The following is a 25,685-nucleotide window of genomic DNA, read 5'->3' as shown; positions in this document are numbered from 1 at the left end:
AGTACTTAGTATGGGGTGGTTGAACAGGCTCGTTTCAACATTGACATCCTTCATTTGATTATATTAAAAATAATCTACACGGTCAGATTCGAATCTTTACACATTCTGTATAGAATAAATGGTTCCATTGGAGTTTTCGAAATTAAGACTTTTACATGCACATCCATGCATAAACTTTATTGTTATAATTTCCCCGTAGTTGTGATTGAAGGTAGAAAATGTTTTACATAATAATGAATGGCTACATGTTAGGTTTGTTAATTCTTAGAAGTCTGAAAGAAAAGAGAAAGAAAAACAGTTGTCCAAGATATTATCTTCTCTAGTGTATCGATAATTGCTATTATTGATTAATCAACGCAACTGACGTCAGAAATTTTTATCCGTTAATTTTACTTTTTACTATTATTATTCTTAATATTTTTACTTTGCAACAATACTTTTCTCCATTTCGTATTCGATTCAAGTTTTGGTTTTAGGACCACTTTATATACAGAATGGTCAATCGGGACTGGACCTACAGTTTAAAGTGGGATCTGAACCACTTGTTCTTGTGCCTCCACCGTATTCGATTAGAATTAACGCTGACACGATCTTGTAAAATCTGCGTTAGAGCAACATACATATCCGCTCCAATAAATGTAATTTATTATCAATGGAGACTGAATTGATCTTCCGCAGAATGGGTACAGGCGGAAAACATGTTTCACAATAATCAGGTTTAGGAATGGCATAGAGAGTGAATTAGTTATTACTATAAAACAACTAATCCCCCCCCCGCCTAAATTTTGGCCACACCCGTAGTTGATGCTCAGAGTTAAAGCGTTGGCACTGCGTTTTTTAAGATGTAGAATTGCTCATTATACTTCTCTCTCTCTCTTGCTTTATGCTACGTAGACTGTTGACGAAATGTAAGGATGACTGTGATTGGTCGTTCCTTATACCAATGACACGAGAACAAGTAACTCAGCTGGGCTGAATACACACAAGGTTACTTTGTCAACTTCGTGTGTGTTTGTTGTCGTAAGTGACGGTACCGAACAACGCAAATTAGTAGCCTAAGGGAAGAAAGGTGGTAAGTTGCGTGTTTCTTCCTAAATGCCAAAGTATGATAGAGTAAAAAAACGCAAGTGTATCAAGTTTTGTGCAAAGTTCATACTATCATTTCAGCTGAGTTGGTAGGATAATATTTTGATGACCCATATTTGGAATCCAAATTCAAGATGTCAGTAGGATGTACAGGGAATATTTGAGTTGAGATTCGCATTTTGGTGTAAAAAGTTAGCTTTTACATTGGAGATAAGTTTGACGTGGCTCATTCGTAAGAATATAACCAGGTGAGTGGTCGAGGTTTTCGAATTTCATCAACCATGAATTTCGGACCAGTTGTCAATTTTCACACAGCATAATAAATCTACAATGTTTTCTTTTAAGTTGCATTACGTTCTACCTTTGCAATGTATGCTTGCATAGAAAATACTACATTACATCAAATAATTTGATGTGGACGTATTAATGTAACTACGAATGTAAAGCATTTTATCATTGTAAAAGTGTATCACACTGAAAGTGGATCTTCCAATTGGCTGCAGCGAATTAAAAAAAAATCGTATATACAAGAGAAATAAGCAAATATTTAAGGACTAAGTGCAACAGAGGGGGGGGGGGGGGTCATGTCACTATGTTTTATGCTATGATTTCATATGTTATGTTTAAGAGAGAAAAATTAGACATTTGGCAGCGTATTACTTTTGATTGTACATGCAGAGTATGATTCCGCCTTGATAGCAGTGTAGAGTTTTGAGGCAAGTGATTTATTTCCACTGTGTGTGCCAAATGTTTTGACCTCCCTGAATTCTTCGCAAGAGCTCAATTTATTCTTAAATTTAAGATTAAATTTACCATTACACCCCTCCAAGATGGGCATACACAACATCCCAGATGAACAACATTCTGGTTAATCACTTATTTGAGAATTGTCAAACTATGTGTAAATAATTCACAGCCCAATTTTAAACTAAACATGATGCACACATTGTTTATAACTTTTTCATAACTTCCACAATGCTACAGAAAATGATTTCCGTAAGTACTTTCTCCTGTAAATTTGAAGAAATCAGTCTCCCCTATACTATAATGTTAGCAACGATTTTTCCGGTACATATACTCTTATCTGCCATTCATTTGTTTTTGTTGTGCATATGTACTGCTGCTTCTAATAATCTGACGTGAAGTGTAAAGGGTATTACATCCCAAAATACTTTTGGGGGCCACCCACCCACTGTATCAATTGTGTTGATTATCTTCAGATTCTGATGTTTTACATAATATAAAATTGGTTCCGGTATATGGAAAACACAAATAACGGAGATATTTGATCTCAACATATAGCCCGCATGAGTAAACACCTGCCATCTCGGAGTACTTTAGCTGCTTTATTATTAGTAAAAGTCTTCCTCCGTAGCCGAGCGGGTTAAGGCGTTCACTCGTCTTAAGATCGTTCACTGCGGAACGGTGTAGGTTCGAATCCGGCTCTGGTCGGAATTTATTTGGCCTACGTATACGGCCGGTGGCAACCCACCATCGTGAGGAAATTGGGGAGCTTCGAATGAGTAAGCGGTAATCCGGTCCCGGAAACCTACTATAATGGCTGGGGATACGTCGGGCCGACTCCCCAACTATTCAACTACTGGTTGCAGATCTCCACGATTAGAGGTGACGAAGGAAAGCGTGGGAGGGAGACCGGCAGTCAGTAGGTAAGCCAAGGCCCTTTGGGGCTGATGCGCAAAGGATTATTATTATTAGTAAAAACCGTTTGTATACACACTAAAATAGCAAAATAATACGTCTGAAATTGCTGTCAGCCTCAAACCTTACACTCTTAACCTAACAATGTAAATTTATAGCTGCTATTGTGGAATGTTGTGTTGGGTGTATATATTCACTTGTGCGAAGCCCTCCGCCTGTTGTGGTTTAAGATAGGTAACAGACATATTTTATATAGCAATATCACATCACCCTGAGCTAGAGGCATCTCCTGAACGCATGCGTCAATTGTGTGAAAAAGGACAGCTTGCTCTGTGACGACATTAATGAGCATTTCTACATTCTAATTTCTTCATTTAGGAGAATTATTTATTTTACACGAGAGCGCTCAACTAAGATTATATTACATTTCTTGGATGTGAACTGAAAGAAAGTACTAATTCTTTTCCCACAATTGACGCATGCGTTAACAAGATAATCTTCATAAACCATGCCAAATATTACACTTTCTCGAGGGGGTACAAAGGGTGAAAGGTACCATGCTTTTGTTGTTAGCTTAGGCAGGCCAGGTTTAGGGCTGTCAGCATTTTAAAATAATATCCCTATTTACTTCCAACACACATCATGGAGTATATGGCCTTGAGCACGAAACCTTTGTACCTGAAAAATCCTGCTGAAACTCTGTGTCTGAGACAATTGTAAACAGAGAACAGTTGTTCAGTGCTAAGCATGGATGCTCATATAACTAATTTTCAAATCGCAATTTCTCTGGTAAGTAATATTTAGTGACACTTTTAACTAATTATAGTTTTTTCCAAGCCTTGAACATACCACCACAATCGTTTCCAGTGTTCTATAGCACTTCCTAACACTCTCATGTAACTGTTGCCTTATTGAATTTTTTTCTTTTTGAAACTGGTGGAGGAGAATATACCTGTCCAATAGACATACCTAAGGAAAAGTGCAACTGGTGAGGTATGACCCCACTCTCCCGTAAACTTTGGTTCTCGTGTGGACTTTCATAAATGTGAAAACATGTTGTGACAACAAAATAAGGATAATTGTTTACTAGCTTAATGTGCTTACCTGTTTTTTAGGCTGCAAGTTTTGCTGTCCCAGACTGTAAACCTGCATTGAAGTACACAATTATGCTCAACACCCAGATATTGTATAATAATCGTTTTGATAAAATACATGTTTTGATTTTACTACATTGACTAGGTTAGGGATTTGTTACCTTGATATTTCTGCATTTTATTCTCTTCCCTGTATATGTATTTTTTTCCCCTTTAGAATGTAGATGCAATTTTTTAACATGAAAAAGGATTCTGAATGTGGTAACTGCCAGGATTCTGTCTTCAGGGGTTTCAAGTTCCAAGGTTCTTTTGTTGTATTCATGATTTCATAGTGTTTGTATGACTTAAAACACTGGTGTTACCTTCCTAGACTTCTTAGTTGCCATACTATTCCTATCCTATGAGCTTTTTCCACTGCTTCCTGTACAGAATAAATCATACTACATATATTGATAATGACAACAACAGTGCATTATTATTGTGATGTACCTAATAAGTGGTTATAGCTATATATGTTTCTGTAAGAGGATTCAAATTTGGTGGCTGCATCTAGTTGGTTACACGGTGCAACACCGACTCGTCTACTTCGTCAATTTGGTGTTTGCACTATGTTCTGGAGCAGTGTAGCGTGTGTTGACAAGTTGCTTAATATGACTATACCTCTGTTCAGACAAGTACTTTCTGTAGCAGTTTTGCTATTATACTCCCATGTAACGTAACAAGTGGAGATCTGTGTTCCTTGGTTGCCCAAACTGCTAAGTTGTATCATTCTATACTTTGTGTAGTTCATCAATTGGCAGTAGAAGCCCCACAGCCTTGAAGTTTGATCAATAACTCCAATTCTTAGGGTAGAGGTCGTGCAAGTGCCTTCATACAGTTTCAGTATCATGTGCCTCACAGTTCTTGTGACCAAGCCTTAGGTGACTTGATTTTTTTTGTGTGCGTGTATTGTTGAGCTTCTGGAGAAATAAAAATATATTTTTTATCCTTGCAGGTAGCGCATCATTAGATTGTTATAGAGGGAGAGGCACCTTGACATCTTCAAAATGGCAGATGGAGGAGGATTTGATCCCTGTGAATGCATTTGGAGCCATGAATTGGCGATGAGGCGCCTCCTATCTCTGGTAAGTGTATCCGTAAATATAACATTTAAGCCCCCCGAATATATTTAATTGAAAAATTATGGATGATCAATGATGCCAAATAGCAGTGTTGCCTTTTTATGCAATGTTATAATTTTTTTAGAGATACTAAGCAATCATGTGATTTTGTTGTGCTTAAATGCCTCGATTGTATGAATTGAGCATCTTATTTCTCAGTTCCCCATTTACAGTCATGATGTGATGGGAATATTGTTACTTTGACCTGTATAATCATGCTACATAAGAACATGTATATATTGTTGATAGAAAGGGTGTGCCTTTGGAATGTTTTGTATATGGAACTGTGATGTTCCTGGCCAAGAGAGAACCGTCCACCATGTATCAAAAATCTTTCTTTTCCAATCTAGAAGGGCATATGAATGATTTTAGGAGGTGTGGACACATAAATTTAGCTTCAAATTAGACATTTGTGAACACTTTTATGGGTTTGTGTGACCACTATGCCATCAGGGAGGCCCTCGGTACCATTAACTATAAACCTGAAAATTTGCTGGGGCAAGTACCCTTTGACCCCGGAAAGTTTCGCCCATGGGATAGTCCAATTACATTGGATATAATGCTGCTATTTGCAGCAGTGGGACTGACCACGCAGGATGTGTGTTTAAATAGCCACTTGCTTTGGCTCCCGTGTCCTCCCCACGTACAATTGTGGAGAAATCAAAGTTATCAGAAGGGTGCGATGGAGAATGAGTAGTGGTGTACATAACCAGTCTTTAAGCTCTTTATATATAAGCTCTTTTTTTTACCAGTGATAACGTGGTAATAGAGAGAATACAACATTGCATACCATCTTGTATTGTTGAGGAAAAGCAATGTAGTTTGCTATGTAAATAGAGAATCGCCAAATCCACAATGAAATCAGATTCAAAGGTAGACAAGTGTATTTGAATATTAGATTCCTCATCTCAGTTTTACTACATAACGTTACAGAAGAAGCAGAAATCATGAAAGCTTTGTTGTTAAAGGTGACCTGTTACACTTTAAAAAAAAAAATTGGTTTCATATATTTATTACTCATTAGTTCTTGATTTCCACAGTTTACATCAGTTAGGAACTCTGTCGTCATTGGCACCATTTCGTGGTAGTTTGTTATGGGATTCTCCTTTGTTTAAGGCAGTCAGAATCTTGTCTCTCTTTTTTTTTATGTATGTTTTGGCCTTTTGCCAATGTACAGATGGGATGACATTGAGCTGTTACTGGCCACTGCTTATTCATATTGCTCAGTCACTTTTTTGAAGTTCACAGAATGTTCAAATGAGGCTCCTTCCCAGTGCAAAGTGACCTCTCATCTTCCTTTCAAGGTTCCTCGTAACAATAAACTTGATGTATGTCAAAGAAAATTTTGTTTCCATGGTTGAAATAGTTTAGGTGTCGATGGAGAATTATTTGCTTTGACAATTGTGTGTTTTATGCCTGGAGTAATTCAAAATGTAATTTTGTGTTTTATTTTTGCAGCTTCGACAGTCTCAGGCCTATTGCACTGATACAGAATGTTTGGATGAAAGTGAGTATATTTTCATTGCATTTTGTTAAGATTTTATTAATTTAAATTAGAATGACACGTAAATATGATGTACAATATCCTGCACCTTCCTGACATAAAGAGGCCAGATCCACAGAGCACAGCCTCAATTTCACTACCTCATTGTCACACAGTGTTTTCATTTCCTTACACATTAGAGAGGGCAAATTATCATTGTTAAATACTTTGTGGATATCATCCAATACAAGGTTTTCCAAAGGCCTTCTCACATTTAAATTCACTCCAACTTTGTAATGAACAGAGACATTTCAGTGAAATAAAGTTTGTACTTCACAGTGGTCTTTAAAGTTTTACCTGGCAGCACTGCATGTCTGTCTTCCTCATTGCCATACCTCCAACTGGGCACCATTCACATCGATGCATTCCTGCAATTTTGTCCTCAACCCACGATGACTGTAGATATCTTTGCTTTGAGGTCATCCAGATCTCTTGGCTTTTTCGCATACACTTCCATCTTGATATTTCCCCACAGCCAAAAGCCACACAGAGTCAGGTCTGGCGACCTTGGAGGCCATGATTTAAGTTCTCTGCAGCCAATCCACCTGCCTCCTGAATAGATGCAATCTTGTCTGAATTCATCTGATCGCTTGCAGTCGCCTGATCCTTTCAACGTACAGTGTTGCCATGTAAAACTTCAAATACTACTGTGCAGTACAATCTTTATTTCACTGAAATATATCGGTTCGTTACAAAGTTATAGTAAATTTAAATGTGGGAAGGACTTTTGGAAATTTGGAATTTGTGAAATTTCACATAATTTTACTAGTCACATGTTTGTATAAATGTTGTAGAATTGATTGAACACTGTCATTTGATATGAAACATCACCTTTCATATTACCTGGCTATAATTGTGGTGCTATACATGAGTTAAGCTTGAGTGGAATCTTGAATGTCTTCGTGGAATATTTGCTGTTTTGTGTTAGAACTGCATGTTGGTGTCACTAAGAAAGTTCATATTGAAGAGGTTTTATGAGTTCTAATCTTATAGCCTGTACTTAAATGTACTGCATTTTGCGACCTCTAGTCCATCAACAGTGGCGTAGCAACATATCGCGAGGTCCCCTTCAGTTTTCTAAATTTGAAACACAGTGTTGTTCGATACAAAATCCCCAGTCATACGTTAGCAAAATTTTAACAACAACAACAATAATAATGAACTTATGAAAGTGAAAATATTATCATTTTATTTTACTCACCTTAAAAATGTCATTCTCTGCTCTTCCTGGAGCTGAATTTGCTCACAATTTCTGAATAGTCCAGAGTTGAGGCGATATCGTTCTCTATCAATAGCATGGCGAGTTTTTTAGCTTCCTGAATACGTGACTGTGTTACGTGGTCAATAGAACTCCCTTCTAACAAACGCTCTTCTAATTCAAGCTACTTTAACATGAAATTGATGTGACTTTCACTGTTTACATGACTCTGTAACACACTGCTCATATGTTTCCAGTCATGACATCCGCTTAGCATTAGGGAGGTCTGCGTTAAAGAGAATAATCTACATGAAAAAAATAAACGCAATTGTTAGAGACGGAATATACTAACCAACGTCTGATCAAGTTCTCACCAGTTTTCATTATTCTGTGATAGTGAAAATTGCTAAAATGTCTACTCTGATCATCCTTTGGGTACTGTGTCTGGCTTCAAGGCTTAAATATGTCAGCAGTGAAGATCTTACAGTTACAACAATCACAATAATGCTTGTGTTTAACAAAACTCCAAAACAAAGAAAAATTGTTGGATTTTTTCAGTCTGTTTTGTTGTCGCAGTGCCGCGTAAGGTTTGGATTTCAATGCATTGCGACATCTACCGCTGTGGGTTGCAAGTTTGTAACAATAAGTAAGACTATTCTTTCGTTTGAGTTTCATGATATCAGAATTCAGATAAATATATAACACACTGCCTTAAAATCTTTCGTCAAGCTTAAACCAAGCATACCGTCGGAGACAGAAACTGGCTCGTTTTATGTTCAGAGGTTTCCAACATTGCTTCCAAGCACATAAAACGAATGAATTGATTAAACGGAAAATTATTTTATTCTTAGTTAGTTTATAGAGACGTGGCTTCTCAAATGCTAAACATGTAACGTATTCAGTATTACTTTTATTGCCGTGCAAACAATATAACTTTTTCACATATTTTTCTCACTTCTAATTATTATATATTTTTTCGTACAAACCTGGGAGTGCGAGGCCCTTTTAGGCACGAGGCCCCGGGCAGTCACCCGCTTCGCCCACCCCTTGCTACACCTCTGTCCATCAATGTGATACTGTAGTTCTCAAACTGTGGTAAGCATACCCCCAGGTGTACGTGAACGATTTGAAGGATGTATGTGATCAGCTTGGAAGAGGGATGTCGAGAATCGCACTTCGTTGTTTCAAACTCCATAGTTTTAACACTAAACACAAAAATAAGGCTGATTTGTCACTGGCACTCTTATCTTTGTTTCATATGTTTTGTAATAAAATACTTGTTCGAAATCTATAATTGGCTAAATTTGAAAGTGGATCTCCACTTGAAAGTTTCAAGTGCACAACCAGACATCAAGAAACTGTGACAGGCTGTGCAGGTACATTTATCTCACTAGAAACTTTGAGGATTTACAACAAAAACTCCAAAATTGTGCTTGGCAGTTTGCTTACAAACTTATTCTTATTCTTTACTTTTAAAGTTTTTAATATACTACTTAGCAGACATGTGTTTCACATTTTTATTTTCGACACTAATCATAAAGATTGCAAACATAGGAACTCCAATAAAACAATAAATGTAGGATTCCAATGTTTATTTGTCTACCAGCTTTCCATATACAGCCCGAATCCCATTTTGCTCTATTGCACACACACGCCTCCAACGTATATATATATATATATATATACCATGTGTGCTAGCATTGGCTAAAGTGAGTGTCATGATAACATACTTTTAGTTTCATATGTTGATGTAGCTGTTTCTTGAAATTTCAGTGCCAAATGTACCTGGGGATAGGAGTTCAGAAAATAGCTTTTACCTTATGGCTATGTGTTGGTTTGCTATTGCTTTGGCCCTGTATTTCCTGCGACCTTCTGTCATCCGTGGCGAAAGTGATGATGATGCAAAACCACATAATGGACAGGTATGGGGTATTATTTTGTAAACATTATCTACATGGCCACAAATTAGTCTCCCACAAAGAAAGTGTGGCAGTTTGATCAGTGATTAGAAGGATCCTCTTGCATGATAGTGAAAAGTCATATGTGGAGTATGTCAAGTCAATTCAGTTCAATTCACAAAACCTGTTCCGTCTATGCGAAAAGGTCAAAATGCCAGTTTCCACATTATCTTCTCTCCAGATTTGCAGATGGTTCATTTCCAGTCAGATCTCTATATTAGACAGTCCCAGAATTTTTATAGGAACATTGAAAGGATTTTTCTTTTATGTACGCATTGCTTGCATTCTAGAATTATTTCTCTTGTAGTCTATAAAAACACAGGTTTTTGTTGCTAAGTTTCAGGAGAACACATGCTCCCTTCATGAGACATTTATTTTTATTTGACTAAAGATACAGTTATAACAATGGCTAAGAATTTTTTTTAAACTAAAAAGAGAATCTGTTATACAATGGATGTTGTCAATGTTACATTGTTGTAATATAGCAACTTAACTTTGAAAAACAAAGAGTCTGTTTTATTTTTATTTCAGATAAAAATTTTGATCACATTATTTTTTATTTTAAAAATTATGAATCCCAAATATCATCAGGCAATTCAAAATTATCATTACTGTCACAGAGTTTCTTGATGTTTTCTGTTACATTAAATTTTAGAGATGGTGGCTTACTCCACTTGTGAAAAAGAAAACTCCATAGTGGATCTATGTTACCATTTTCATTATTCTAGTGTTCTGCAATGAACAAAGCTTCCCAGACATTCAAATCTGTGTTTCCCATCACTCTTTTTATAACCTTTCTCTTTTTAATCAAATGTTTCTCTTCAATGATGTGAGCTGACAAACCTGTTCTTGGGTTTAGATTTGTAATGTCTAAATCGTTTTTGTGCCATCTTTTTGCCATTTTCCTTACTGTTTGTCCTACATAATCCTTTGAACATGAACAACTTATATTATATATTCCTGTGGTTTCCACATCTGGTAGGGATTTTCTCGTTTTGTATTCATTAAATGTACATTCCAAAGTTCTTGGTGATCTTAAAACAATTTTGAAATTAAATCTTCTAAAAAAATTTGCAATTTTATATTAGACAAAGATGAGAAATCTGTTTTTAGAAGATTTAATTTCAAAATTGTTTTTAGATCACCAAAAAGTTCGGAATGTACATTTAATGAATACAAAATGAGACAATCCCTACCAAATCTTAAAGTATAGATTCCACAATTCGGGACCTAGAATGGATCCTTGCATTGTTGATTTTGAAGCCGTGAAGTTAGACATCTAATGTGCTTTCCATCTGATATGGTTCATGGGCAATCTATGTCTCTCAAGGTCCTGAAAAGATGGGGCCAACTAGTGTTGGTACAGGTAAATGTTAGTTCAAAGCCTCACAACGCCGTCAACGTCTCTACCCTCTGGGAGGGCCTCTTTTTTACAGTTGGAAGAGGGACACAAGGCCATTTGTACCTTACAGCATTGCGACGGAGAACCAACTGCAATCGACTTGATATATAGCTTGCAAATACACTTGATATATATGTCGATTGCATCTGTGTATTACAGGATCTCGCTTTCATGTCCACAGCGATCTCTTGTAATACACCATTCTTCCTTTTGAGTCTGCGAATACTGGCATACATAAATATAAGGTAATAAAAATTGCACAAATCACCCTATCCCTCAACCTAACCTACAAGCTTAAGGAATTACTTTGCAGACCCAAAAGAAAGAACCATTAGTGGTTTTACATTATATACCTACTACTGTATCTGCATACCTACATACACACTGGCTATCAAGGCTTTCTTCATTACACACCTACATTTACCTGAAGTGACATGGGAGGACTCATGGATTACTGTAATTTTACTGTGGCAAGCTGGCAAGTTCACCCCAGCATAACAGTGGATGCTGAGCAAACATAGGACCTTCCCGACCCAACAGTATTCCAGAGCAGACGAACTCGTACTAGCTTGGAAAACCTTGTGTACTATCACACCTAGTATAGGGCCACCAACGTGGAGGCAGACTCATTGTCCTAGGTGGAATTTCCACGAGGTCTCCTACTAAACGGTAGGGAAAGAACCTTATCGGGAGAGATCCTATAGTTTTTCTTGCCATCCAAATAGCAAGGATTCATGAGATATAGGGTGGAAACGTAACGTAATGGGCTTTTGATTATATAAAAAACCTGCTTTGGTTAGCAACAATAGTGTGTTTAATATGGAAGCAATGCATAAGAATCCAAGTTACTTCAGGAAAATCCTGTGTATATAACTAGTAGATAAAATAGCAGATAAAGAGAAAAACTAGCATTCATTCCTCAATCTAATCTATCAAGTTGTATACAGTAGCGGTAATGGGATTCTGTGAGTTCATTAGGTGCCATCTAACTGAAATCAGGTTGGCTGGCTTTGGTACTCTTTAAGCCCTGTTGGCCACAGGGTTTATCTATTTTACAGACAAACACCTTTGAACATATATAGTATTAATAAAGATCCCTGGTTTGAATGTCGGCATGGGAATGGGTGTTATTTGTGACTGTCCCTTCATCTTCATCTTCCCAAGTAGCCACAAGTGGCAGGAAAGAAAAGTAAAATAAGCCAAATCATTAGCATTAGCCAGAAATTACAACAACTGAAAATAGTAAATTCAAAACTTACGTACTATCCTGCAGCTGCCAGCATCTCTCCATTTTTGAATGGAAATTCGATATTGAAGCTTTAGTCAGTGGTCAGAAGTAGCGAGCTACTTGTAGCGTCGCTACTGTAGCTAGCTACAAAATTTGTAGCTGTAGCGATGCTACATTTTGAAAATTGTAGTTGTAGCGGTAGCGAAGCTACAAAATTCCTGTAGTTGTAGCGAAAATTTTGCTACAGCTACATTTTTCGTGACATTTTGAGGTAATTTTTGAATGTGGCAACAGTGTCAGAAAAAATCAACAATAACCCTTAATGTTGCAGGAGGTTCATAAAGACAGTCTATTACATGGAGATACAGATTATCTAGAGTGTAGATTATAGATATCTGTGTAATTTATTTAATTAGTATCTGAAGAATTCAGATATCCAGATAACTAAGTGACATATATGAATATATTCCTGCTAACAGCTACGTTTTTTTAGCTGCATCGCTATTTTGGGGAGAAACATGCCTCGTTTGCTGCACCACTGGAAAAAAGTGCCTCGTTTGCATCACTCCCGGAACAAATCCTGTGGATATTCATGGTGTAAGAGACACCAAAATGTCATTAATTGCTGTGAAAGACACAACTTGCAGTGCAAAAACGAGCAATGGAATATCCACTGCACTGACAAGGGAATAGTGCCAGCAATAAATGGCTCAGTACGTTAACAGCATTGATCATCGTCAGTATATAAGATCTCACCAGCAAGAAATTATTGTTACAAGAATGATAGAGTTTCTGGAATTACAGTTATTTTCGAGATAGTATTTGTTCACAAATTTTAAAATTACAATACGTTTAGAACACTCAGGTTTACACGACAGTTTCCTCAATAATTTTATCATATTGCAAAAAGTATGTACAAGTTATTGACTTTCCTGCAGAAACGACAATTTTCTTTAGTTAATATACATAGTTTTCAAATTTATGTATTTCTCCTACTTTTGCGTCACTTTTCTGTAACTTTTGCTAATCATGACATCATCATCCTTCGCTGTTTCCTGCCTCTGGCTGGGTCGGCATAGAAGTTAAGCCTCTCCATTTTTTTTCCTGGTCTTTCACAACTCCTTTCTTTCCAAGGTGTTCCAATCTTGTCTCCTAACACTCTCCACTATCTGCTCTTTCCACCGACATCTTAGTCTCCCCCTTGGCCTTATTCCCACTCCTTGTGCATTGTAAGCTCTTACTGGTAGTCTTTCTGCATCCATCCTCTTCATGTGTCCGAACCATCTCATCTGTGCCTGATCTATTCTGTCCTGAAGCTTCACTACACCCACTGTCTGTCAAATCTCCTCATTTCTCATTCTATCCCTTCTAGTCTTCCTCACAAGACTCCTTAAAAAATTAATCTCCACTGCCTACATCTTTTCTTTGTCTCTCTATGTCATTGTCCAAGTCTCTGCTCCATACGTATTTATTGGCACATAGTATGTGTTACATATTACCTTCTTGCATTTCATAGGTACATCCCTATTCCATATTAATCTTCAAACGCTTTGATATAGTCCACCACCATACATTTGTACTCCTTTGTTTACCTCCTCATCTATTCTTCCACTTCTCTCAATCATGACAATGAGGATAAATGGTTTATTTAATTATTCTCTTATCCGTAGTTGCTTTCTGCCACTTTCGGCTAATTGTGAGAACGAGGAAGAATGATAATGAAATATTTATTCTCAAGAAAAATATGTTGATGTGAACATAAATACTTAATTCTACCAAATTTTATTTGTGTATAATTGTAATAATTATGTAATTTGGGTAACACCCTAATTGCAATATTCATATATCAAATTTGAATTGACATGCCACTTGCATAGGTATGGTATTCTCAAAAACTATAGTAAAAATAAGTAACTGAAGTAACATTGCTATCAAAATTATCAAATGACTGGAATCATTATAATGAATAACAGAATCTATTTACCAGTAGTAGGGGATTTTTTTAATACCCATATCATTGTTTTTAAGTTGTTTTTTACGCAGAAGTAGCACAAAAAGTAGCGAGTAGCGAACAGCGAACAGGAGTAGCGTAGCGAGCTACTTTTTGGTAAATGTAGCTGTAGCTGTAGCGAAGCTACATTTTGGAAGAGTAGCTGTAGTTGTAGCGAAGCTACTTTTAAAATGTAGCGTTCTGATCACTGGCTTTAGTTCAATACAATTCTTATGCATTCTAGTTTTTGGACTTTTAACCACTGTTATTTTTAAAAAAATAACTGGTTAAAAGTCCAAAAACTAGAATGATATGTCGTCAATTTTTGGATGTAGTTTCATAGGTACTGTAACGAGCTTCAACAATGAACAATCCTTTTTTATAATATAGCCATTTTGACATCCTATCAGTTCATTTTGAATTCCAGAACGTGGATATTTATTTTGTACATCTGGAATGTTTTTGTGGTAATTGGTCATCTTTCAAAAGAAATTTCACCAAATATGTGAAGTTTCCTTAATTTTCTGTTGTTTCTGCTGTGTATAATGTTACTTTCCTTTCCTGTAGTTTACGGTTATTACAAGCATAAGAAAACAGTTTTTCTTCTTTGTGACGTTTCAGGAGAACACACGCTCCTTTCATCAGACATTTATTTTCATTTTGACTAAAGATACAGTTATAACAATGGTTAGTAATTTTTAAACAAAAAGAATCTGTTATATAATGGATGTTGTCAATGTTACATTGTTGTAATATAGCAACTTAACTGTGAAAAAAACAGTCTGTTTTATTTTTATTTAAATTATGAATCCAAAATATCATCAGGCAATTCAAATTCATCATTGTTTTCACAAAGTCTCTTGATGTTTTCTGTTACATTAAATTTTAAAGATGGTGGCTTACTCCATTTGTGAAAAAGAAAACTCCATACTGGATCTATGTTACCATTTTCATTATTTAATTTATTCCAGTGTTCTTCTGCAATGAACGAAGCTTCCCAGACATTCAACTCTGTGTTTCCCGTTAATCTTTTTAAAACCCTTCTCTTTTTAATCAAATGCTTCTCTTCGATGATATGAGTTGACAAACCTGTTCTTGGGTTTAGATTTATAATGTCCAAATCGTGTTCGTGCCATCTTATTGCCATTTTCCTTGCTGTTTGTCCCACATAATCTTTTGAACATGAACAACTTATATTATATATTCCTGTGGTTTCCACATCTGGTAGAGAGTTTCTCATTTTGAATTCATTAAATGTACATTCCAAACTTCTTGGTGATTTAAAAACAATTTTGAAATTAAAACTTCTAAAAATTTTTGCAATTTTATGTGAGAATCCCTTGTGGAATGGAATGCACACAAATTTCTTTTCAACAGATTTTTCATCTTTGTCTGTATTTCTCTTTTCCTTTAGTTTTCTTGCAACTTGTTTTTTGATTTGGTTTATTCTGTTAGTGTGAAAACCATTTTCTTTTGCTATATTAAAGAGCCTTTCTTCTTCATTTTTGATATCCTCATCATTAGAACATAGTCTTTGTGCTCTCAGGAAAAAATTTAAAAATATGTTATCCATTGTTATACGCGAATGTTCTGATTTGGCATGGATATATTTTTCCCCCGCTAATTTTTTCCTATGGACTGATGTTTGAATTGTTGAGTCAGTTGTCTTAATTTGCAGATCAAGGAAAGAAATTACATTGTTATTCATGGGTTCGCAAGTGAATTTTATGCGACGATGTGATTCATTTAATAATTTAAATACGTCCATGATGGTGTTCTCATTTTTAGCGATAATTAGCACATCATCTACATATCTGATGTAGAGTTTGATATCCGCACCTATCGCATTAACAATTGGAGATTCTATGTAATGAAGGAAAATGCTGGAGATGATTCCGGATACTGGGTTTCCCATTGATAGACCATTACTTTGCTGATATATTTTGCCATCAAATAGAAAGTAATTGTAATTTGCACATACAGTAAACCATCGAACCATTTCCCATGATTCTACTGGGTTAACCTTCATCTCAATAAGCCATCTGTGTAATGCATCTGTGGCACCTTCTATTGGGACACTAGGATATAAATTTTCAACATCAAAACTTGCAATACGATACTCATTATTCCAAACAATATTTTTTAGTTTCTGTTTCACTTCAAATGCATTTTTAACACTGAATGGTGTTTGTTGTTTAATTATAGCAAGTCTTTCAACTAAATATTTGGATAGTTTGTATGCAGGATGTGTGAAAGTTGCAATGATGGGTCGTATTGGAGTTCCCGGTTTGTGAGTTTTTGGTAGTCCAAAGGCAATCGGCAGGGTTGAATTCTTGACAATGAGTTTTTTCTTCATTTCTCTTGGTATCGTGATACTGCTTTCAATTACTTTCTTTACCTCATTTATTATTTTAGTTATAGGGTTTCGAGAGGTTTCTGTGAAATCGTTTACTTTGAAACATTCTTCCATTTTTTCTTTATAGTCCTTAATTCGGATAAGGACAGGTTTATTTTCCTTGTCCGATTTTATTAAGAAAATGTCGTTTTCTTTCAACCAGATCTTGAAACTATGAACTTTTTTCCCCAACCTTATATGCTCTTTCTCCCGTTCCGTGTATTTTGGACCTCTGTTATTTCTTCTGTTGTATTCAAAACTTAACCGTTCGTCAAGAGCATCATGTGTGAGACTTCGTAATTTTCTCTTTTCCTCCTCATCATCTAAGAAATTCAGTGCTTTCTCTATTGAAATCACAAAATCTTCCTTGTGTATATAAGCACTACCAACTGAAAATTTCATTCCGAATTGAAAAATTTCTATATACTCATCAGGTACCTCAATATCCGTAAGATTTATAAATAATCTGTTGTCAATGTTCTTAGTTTTTATTTTACCAGTGACATTAACTGCTTCCCTTCTTTCATTGTTGTTGTATATAACTTGTTCTTCTTGAATTAGCTGGTAGAATTTCCTATCAAGTCTCCTTTCTGAAAGCTTGATGTAGTGTTGTACAACTTGTTGTGTAGCTCTGTTTACTTTATCCCATATGAGTGGATGCAAGGAATTTGACAATGTTATGTGGAGATCATATGTCTTTCGAGAAAGGCTGTCCAATTCTGAGTACGAGTTCCTGATTAGTCGTCCTATCATTAACATTTGTAGCTTTCCTTTAAATTCACTGGTGTAGGTATTACGAGTTCGAACTTTCCACTTCAAAAAATTTGGCACTATATTGTTTAACTTGCATCTTCTCAAAAATCTGATTCTCTGAAGTGTTGTTTGAATCTTGATTTGATATTGCTGGAATGTACGTACCTCTCTCCCCGTAATAGATGAATAATAGTTTTTCTTGTATGTACGCATTGCTTGCATTATAGAATTACTTTCCTGTAGTTTACGGTTATTACAAGCATAAGAAAACAGTTTTTCTTCTTTGTGACGTAAACTACAGGAAAGTAATTCTATAATGCAAGCAATGCGTACATACAAGAAAAAGTGTATAATGTTTCTTGATGTTCTCGAATTACTAAATTATGAGACGTCAAAAATTGGGTTTATGCTTTTCAATCTTTGTAAGAGAATGTTTCAGTGTTGTTGTTGTTTGGCTTCCTGAATATTCTAAAATCAGATGGCTATCAGCCAGTTTATTTAAAACACTAAATAGTTGACGTATTCATTCAAATTGTAATGTTTCAGTAGAATTTATAACTGGTTAAAAACAGTGTGTTGTAGTTTTATCGCAGACAAAAATTAGCCCTTTCCATCTATTTTTCTCATGTCTATATATACATTTTTTTAAAAAATAATGAGCCCGTGGGACACGAGGTCTCAGGTGCTCGCCCATCCTTTTCTACGCCTCTGTTGTCATAATTCCTCCCGTTGTCATGGTAAACTGAAGGGCAGATGTGAGAATTAATAAGAATAAACAAAGAAATAACATGCATTCTCTGCAGTGGTTTCAAGTCAGATTCCCTTTTAAGGCACCTTGTAGACTTGTTCTGATTCAAATTTAAACTGTAGGTCCAGTTCCGATTAGCCTATCATGAGCATGCAGTGGACTTCTCGAACCTGTTAAACGTGGTGATAAAAATACAGAACGAATGAGTCTTAAATATTATTAGGCATAATAATATAGCTAAAAACATGGCAGTTGTGAGGGGCGATCGCCCCTTTCGCCCTACCTGTGGATCCACGTCTGACAGCTTGTATCATTGTGATAGGAGGAAGTGTGACGAACAAGTAAGATAGTTTTTGGCAAGGCATTTGAATGACATTTTAATATTCAAATGCCATTCATGTTAATTTTGTGTTTTTTCAATTGTTGTAGAGTTAAACATGAAAACAATAGAAAAACTGGAACAACCAAGGAAATATTTCTAGCACAGAAGTCAGTTTGTTTTAAACCCTAAGTGGTTCTTTTAATTGCCTCCTGACAAATGACCACAGATCAAAGAGCAGAAGTCAACAGCTGTTCATGTTTTGATATTTTGCTTATGACCATTGTTTCCAACTCTGTATCATATCCCTCTGTAGAGGCGAGCACTACTTCATTCAATTTTGAGTGTGCATTGAGACCTGTCGATGTAGTAGGTATGTCCATTACTGACATATTTTCATGTTGGACAATGTTATGGGCAGAGATTTCGAGTATTACTGATAAATTATTGCCAGTGCATAAGATGTTCATTCTTGATTCTTATTGCATTTAGCTTTGTTTTAAAACTTCCAAGATAAATTTCTAGTCATCGTTCCATATTCTGATACTAGGGACAGAAGAAGTGTGTTTTTGTGCTCGCCAAATGCCTTACTCTTTTGGCTTCGGGATATTATTAGATTGTATTAATTTGTTTTGTGCATGTGATTTGCAGTGTGATGAATTTTTTGATGTTCAGTACTAAAACGAGTGTGTGTAATGGGGTGTCGATATAGATATTGTCTAGTAATTGTAAATAAATAAATAGAGGTGAGCAATACCACTTTGAACAGATACCCACCCATAAGGATGCTGTTATTCCTAATGATCCCCAATGCTTGAGAATTGTAATAATTAAAAGTTGTTCAAACTATTGATGAACAATATCGTGTAAATATTCTACTCCAATTATATGCATCAATTTATCAGAGTTTTCCTTTTTAAATATTCTAGAATTACATCACAGTATATTAAAATGCATGTTATGCACAAAATCGAGTTTTACAAACGAAACTGGTGTAAAATAAAAATGTGCCATGTGGCATCCTATGAAAGTCTAAAATGCTCGAAGAATATTGGTCAGTATTGATATATAAATTTCAACCAATACTTTCCGCTATCATGTCCACTGGTATCGGCCAATAGCAATTCATCAGCTCGGGCCTAAAAGTAAATTATTATTAATGTAGAGTAGTAATGTACGCAAAGAGAGGGTTGAACTGTAAGATGACATGCTTGAGATTTAGTTATTGTTATCCATTAGTTATTATGTAATGAAATAGTGAAATGTAGGTCAATAGCTTTCGAAGAACACTTTATTTAGACTTCATTGTGTTGATATATGCTGGTAGTAGTGTTCATATTTTAATGATGTGACCATATTATGACATTAGAGATTCACTCTTCATGTTTACATATTATTTCCAATCTCATGATTTATTTTACTTTTCAGGGCCCAAGGGGTGCTCCCCCAGCTCCTCCACCAGCAACACATTGAGAGTTGCTCTAACTTAGAATGTGAATCACTGACGAGGATCACAGGCATTCATTTATGAAACAGCAGCACTGGGGGGAGAATATTTATACAATACAATGCACAAACAACAGTGATTCAGAATGCTCTTCAGATTACCCCTGAACCGTGTTGGGAAACACGGCTTTAACTTTCAATATAAGGACCGACAGCAATATATATTAGTTTATGCTGCACTGTTTACTTTTTATTATTATTTATCTGAAGATTACATTAATAAATGCAGTAGCTTCTTTCGTTACTTTCAGCCCCTACTGGATATGTTTGATCATTTTCCACTACACTTCTTTTTTTTTTTGTGTGAATTTTTTTTTCCATTTTTGGTATCAGCATTGAGATGATATTTACACACACAATATTTTTTGTGCACATGGTGTCTATTTTTAATTGTTGGAAAGAGTATATGTAAAGTGTGCGTGTGTGTGTGCATTTTTGAATTGTTCATATTGTTGACATTCCTTTTTCCTACACCTAACAGTATTCTCTAAAGGAATGGCCATCTTTTCAGAGAGGATCATTTCTCTTTGTTTCAGTTCTGTCTGTGTGAGTGAGTGATTGTTACAGTGTATATAGATACACCTGTAAAGTAAATGGAAATTAATATGAAGATATGTATATGTATATATATATGTACATATGTATGCGTAAGCATAGATACATTTGCAGATGCGAGAGTGTTTACAGCTGCTAGATTTGTGACCGATTTGTGTAAATTTTGAACTTGTAAGTATTAGATCTTCAAATCGTGTGTATGTAGCATGTATTGGCTTTATTTCTGAAATATAATTATTCCTATCCTAAATGTTGTTTTGTTTTAATTGATAAGTTTTTTTTTTCAGTCTTGCACTCTCGCTTCAAACTTAATTGTAAAATAAAAATGGATAATTCTTTATAGTATGGTATCTGCCCATTTCTTTTATCTAAGGTGATCTTCTTCCTTAAAAGGGAAACTCAAAACATTCCTCAATAATTTGTCAGTTTTCATAGGGAACCACACAAAATTTAAAACGTACGTACCTTGTATGTTGCAAAACAAGGTTTGTCTAGAGCATATGCTGAAAGTGTCCAACTCTAGCATCCAGGCAGTTTTGTATGAGAGTGCAAATTTGCAAATATATGTGCTAATATTGCATCGGTAAGAGCATCAACTTCTCGATAATATCACATCTTAGAGGGTTCAATTCAGTGGCGTGCCCAGGATTTTCGAAAGGGAGGGGTTATGTATACTTTTTCTTGGTAGTCTCCCTTCTTTTGTCATATTTTCCTACCTTTGACGTACTTTTTTTTAGGAATACTTGGCCAAAGGGGGGTTACCTCCACCCCCCCCCCCAGGCATGTCACTGGTTTAATTGTTTGTGGCTTTTTGCTTTATTTAGTATGTGTGACATATTGTGCCGTATTGTTGATAATGTGCCTTCCAGTTATACCTCCATGGTAGCAGTTTTGTTTAAAGATGATGGAACAATAATTAATCTACAGGATAAGCCACACACCACACCCTGAATTTCTCCAGAGAGTAAAGCCACTAAATTTCATTTCTTCTACCCATACGTGCCAAGATGTACGTGTCCTGCAATGTTCTCTTCGTGCTCCTGAAATTTTGTTTATAAATCACAGAAATTCAACAGATAGTGCTGGGATGTGAAAAAAATTGAATTACGAGATGCACGTGGTTCAAAGAAACAATTCGAATTAGAAATTCTTTGAGATGAGCACAGGATAGAAATATCCGCTCTTGTTTATTTCTGTTGGTGAATTAGAATGTCAACAATTAGCTGTACTGTAAGAGTAAACAAACACAACAAATAACTTCATACAGTGTTCTTTATTAATATTTTTGAAGTTGGAAATGTCAGTTGGGTAGATGTTTTATTGAGCCTTGGGGTTAGCTGGGGGGGAATGCTTTATGAAATTTGTAGTGGAAATTGCTAGCTGAAGGGATATTGAAAAAAATTACCACCAAATTATGATACCGTAGCTGTATGGTCTAAGGTACAAGCTTTGGGTTCTGGCTGCAGGATGCATGCAGGTTTGAGTCTACGGAGCAAAGCATAACAACTTTTCTCACGAGATCTCGGCCTGTTAAGGGACCAATGGCCACCTACCATTGTGAGGAAATTGGGTAGTTATGAATCAGTAGCAAAACCTACTACGACGACTGAGGTTTGTCATGCTGACCACACATCACCATGTCTCTGGTCTCTCTGGTCTGATGCTCTCTCACCTCTGGTGGAAGTGAGACTGGCAGTTGGTAGATAGGCACTGGTCCTCACAGTCTGTTGTGGCATGGATTATTATTATCAAAGTTCACAATATGAAAAGAAAACTCCCATGTCCTGGTGGCAACAACCTTGTTCAGGTCAAGTCCTTCCAATTCACTTTCCATTGAGTGATACTTGATCATTGAAAAAAGATCCATCACTGCTCTTTTTCTTTTTGATAACTTCCAATTGACCCTGTGATTGTGGGTAAACACCAATAGTCTAGAAGGTCCAGTTAATCCCTTAGCACTGAAATTGCTTGAGTATATTTGTCGCTTAGTAGGTGAATGAGAGTGACTTTTCCTTTAAATCTTGGGTGGCGCAGACTCAATCATTTTGGGGCTGAAGCCCCACCTACAGCAGTCGACTCACAGGAAGATCCCCAAATGAGGGGAGATGGGGTAAAGGGAAGGACCAGTCCATTTGCAGATTTAGGGGTACCAGAAAGTCTGCGGTTAGTGTCTTTTCAGAAAGATGATTTGTGTCAATCTCACACTGTGTGTGTGTGCGGAAACTGGTTGCTGCTGTTTTTTTTTTAGTGTCCAGAATAGTTGTGTATTACCACTCTGGTATTTACTTATACTGTACATTATTTAGCCTGTATTTCAAAGAAGTTCAAAAAGAATATCCGGCAATGACTTGCGTCGCTGCACTATTACAGCGAGGCCAGCATGTGTTTCTGACTCAAGGTGCACTTCCCCAACCCTAATAGTGGAGTCGCCTGTCACTTCTTCTGTCGGGGATCTCCTGAACTCTCAGCTGTACCTAGAAAGCCTAAAGAGGAATGTTTACTATCCTTCAAACAATTCCCCAAAACAATATTTTTTGAATGAATGTCTGATTATATATGAAAAATAATTATTTTTAAAAAAATTCTATGAAGCAAAAAAATACAGAAGATCATGCACTAATTTTTTGGACATGTAAGGCCTCCCCTAACTTCAAGAAATAATCCTGGCTGTGCCATGCTGAAGAAAATATTTCCAGTTATTTATCCAAGATTCATATCATTCAGATATTCTTTCCAGAAACTACTGCCCTGATATATAAGTCCATAACAAAATATGATTGAAAGGTATTTGGGGTTAGTTTATTTTCTTGCCCAACTGTGGGGGTAGGAGGTTAGCTAACTATTGTGCATCCATGCACCCTTCTGTCATCATCATCAATGGTGCATACATTACAGTATTCTCTATTTTTTTTTTTAACTAAGGGTCCCAATACTTTTGGGAGGGTGGGAGCACAGAAAACTACTCTATGCCATTGATATATAAATGATAATTAGATACACTTTTTAGCCAAGAGTTGTAATGACCCTGCGTGGTCGCCATTCCCTTATTATTAGACCTTGCACGGTCCCTATATTCTTTTTAATTTCGGATGAAAGAGTTAAGCGGAATGTCCCTGAGAGGCGTACGATTTTAGTTTAAATTTATTCTGTAAACGTAACTGATCCACCTCTACGTTTATTAGCTTCACTTATTATTAGACCCACGCTATAGTCTTTTTTATCATTTACACTTCAACTCGTTTAGAATTGCAGAGTCCTGCGAGGCTCATTATTAATTGTATTGTCTGAATGCACACAGTTTTAGTTTATATTGACACGTGCATCTAGTGATTTTCCCACTAGTGATTTCTCAATGTCAAAACCTTGATATTTCTCAGTACGAAGTTTGCAATATGTAAAAAAATGAGTTAGCAACGCGTAGTTGTAGTTAAAATTTTCACCACCCATGCACCATCGCGAGTATAAAGCCAGCGCAGCGAGGCCCAGAGCCCCATCCACACACTCATCCACGATCCAGTGGAGTCCCTGGTGTGGTGGATACAAAGCCACACCAGGGGGTTACAGAAGATGTCGCCTAGTTGTGAAACCTGTGCCTAGATGTCGGACAAGCAGAAAATTTCGTTAGACCGCATTCCTTCCGGTGTGTTGTTCATCTCTTCAGCCATGGGTACCGAAGGAGGACGCGACTGGTCAGACGAGGTCGAGATGGAAGAGAACCTATCAACAGTGACTGCCAACCAGGAAGAATCTCGCAAGACAGAACGTCAACAGTCGATTTCCAGTGCAGACCAAGATACCAACTCCGATGGTTTTCAGTTAGTGAATCCAAGGAAAGCTGCGAAGCCTAGTCAATCTGTGCCGCGTGCTGCCTCAGTGCCAGTGTCCAACGCATATCAGCTTCTTCAGACTTATACCAAGGACTCTGATTCTATGGCAGGAACATCTGCCACCAATGGACATCAAGATGGAATTGAATTCGCGGGTGAAACAACTTCGTCCAATTGCAAGATACCTCCGATATTTATTTACAATGTAGCGTCCCCGCACACATTTGTGGCTACGCTGCACAATATTCTGAAATCCGAACCGCGAATTCGATATTCAGTTAGCAGTATCAGAGTTCACTGTCAAACAATTGCTGACTTCGAATCTCTCGAACGCAACCTCACCACCAAGAAGATTGAATTTGCAAGTGCACCGGTTCGACAAGATCGTCCTCTGAAGGTCGTAATCAGGCAATTACCTATCTACGTGCCCTATGATACTTTGTTTGCGGAGTTGGCAAAGAAAGGTTACGATGTGCAAAATGTACAATGCATAACGCAGAGGGACCGAAAAACTCACGTCCGGAAGCAAATACCTCTGTATCTGGTCACACTTCGCAGGAACGAAAAGTCTGCTGACATCTATACAGAAGAGTTTCTTTCCTATTATCGGATCAAGATTCTGGCATATCGACCACCCAGCATCCTACAATGTCACTGATGTCAGCGCCTGGGCCACACCCAAAGTACCTGTGCAGCTCGACCACGTTGTGTGAAAAGTGGAAATGACCACCTTACCGCAGATTGTCCAAAGAGGGACAGAGAAACACCCGCAGTCTGCTGTAATTGTAAGGAAAATCGCCCGGCAAATTACCGTGGTTGCCGATACTTCACCGCCATGGCGAAACGGCAAACAGTACAACCGACACAGTCTACACGCGCGTCGAATGCGAACACAGAGTCCTTGACCACTTCAGCCGTAACCTCCTCTCAGGATGCCACCAGCTATGCAAATACCGTGAGTAGTGTTGCAGACAACAGACGACGACAGCTTATTAAGGTTAATGAAGAAAACGAAGAAGATTTGTGTTCCATACTCAAATCTCTACTGGATATGGTTAATAAAATGCACTTCGAGAAGATATTGAAGCACATTAATAGAGGACTCCAGCGAATGTCACGCGCTACAACCAGCATGAACTATGTCACGATTGTTCTGCAAACACTCATTGAAATGCAAAGTGATGGGTGCTTTTAATTGCAACAGACTTCTACGTCAGATAAATCTGCTTGTCTTTAATGCAAATGGCATCGAAAAACAGACCTT

General features: G+C 36.8%; 1 protein-coding gene across 2 annotated transcripts; it reads left to right on the top strand.

Moving 5' to 3' along the window:
* Positions 1-947: 947 nt before the first annotated feature.
* LOC145992715 (small integral membrane protein 14) lies at positions 948-20,844 on the top strand. 2 transcript variants are annotated; one of them, XM_083129099.1, is made up of 5 exons: positions 948-1,072; positions 4,834-4,963; positions 6,458-6,506; positions 9,514-9,662; positions 19,962-20,844. In XM_083129099.1, the coding sequence occupies exons 2-5, from the start codon at positions 4,886-4,888 to the stop codon at positions 20,004-20,006; spliced, it is 321 nt and encodes a 106-aa protein (XP_082985225.1). In that variant the 5' UTR covers positions 948-1,072; positions 4,834-4,885; the 3' UTR covers positions 20,007-20,844. The 2 variants fall into 2 exon arrangements, with proteins under 2 accessions (XP_082985225.1, XP_082985226.1); XM_083129100.1 differs by lacking the exon at positions 948-1,072 and adding an exon at positions 1,313-1,334.
* The last annotated feature ends 4,841 nt before the right edge of the window (positions 20,845-25,685 follow it).

The sequence above is a fragment of the Lepisma saccharinum genome, chromosome 9 (assembly GCF_977018435.1).
Source record: "Lepisma saccharinum chromosome 9, izLepSacc3.1, whole genome shotgun sequence".
Taxonomy (NCBI): Eukaryota; Metazoa; Arthropoda; class Insecta; order Zygentoma; family Lepismatidae; genus Lepisma; species Lepisma saccharinum.
This window is presented reverse-complemented; position numbering and strand designations above follow the sequence as displayed.

What these genes read in the sequence shown, in the direction of transcription:
- LOC145992715 (XM_083129099.1), top strand. Translation starts at nt 4,886, where the DNA reads ATGGCAGATGGAGGAGGATTTGATCCCTGTGAATGCATTTGGAGCCAT. An exon ending in TGAGGCGCCTCCTATCTCTG is followed by an intron (nt 4,964 to 6,457) that starts GTAAGTGTATCC and finishes TTATTTTTGCAG; the next exon opens with CTTCGACAGTCTCAGGCCTA. An exon ending in TACAGAATGTTTGGATGAAA is followed by an intron (nt 6,507 to 9,513) that starts GTGAGTATATTT and finishes TTGAAATTTCAG; the next exon opens with TGCCAAATGTACCTGGGGAT.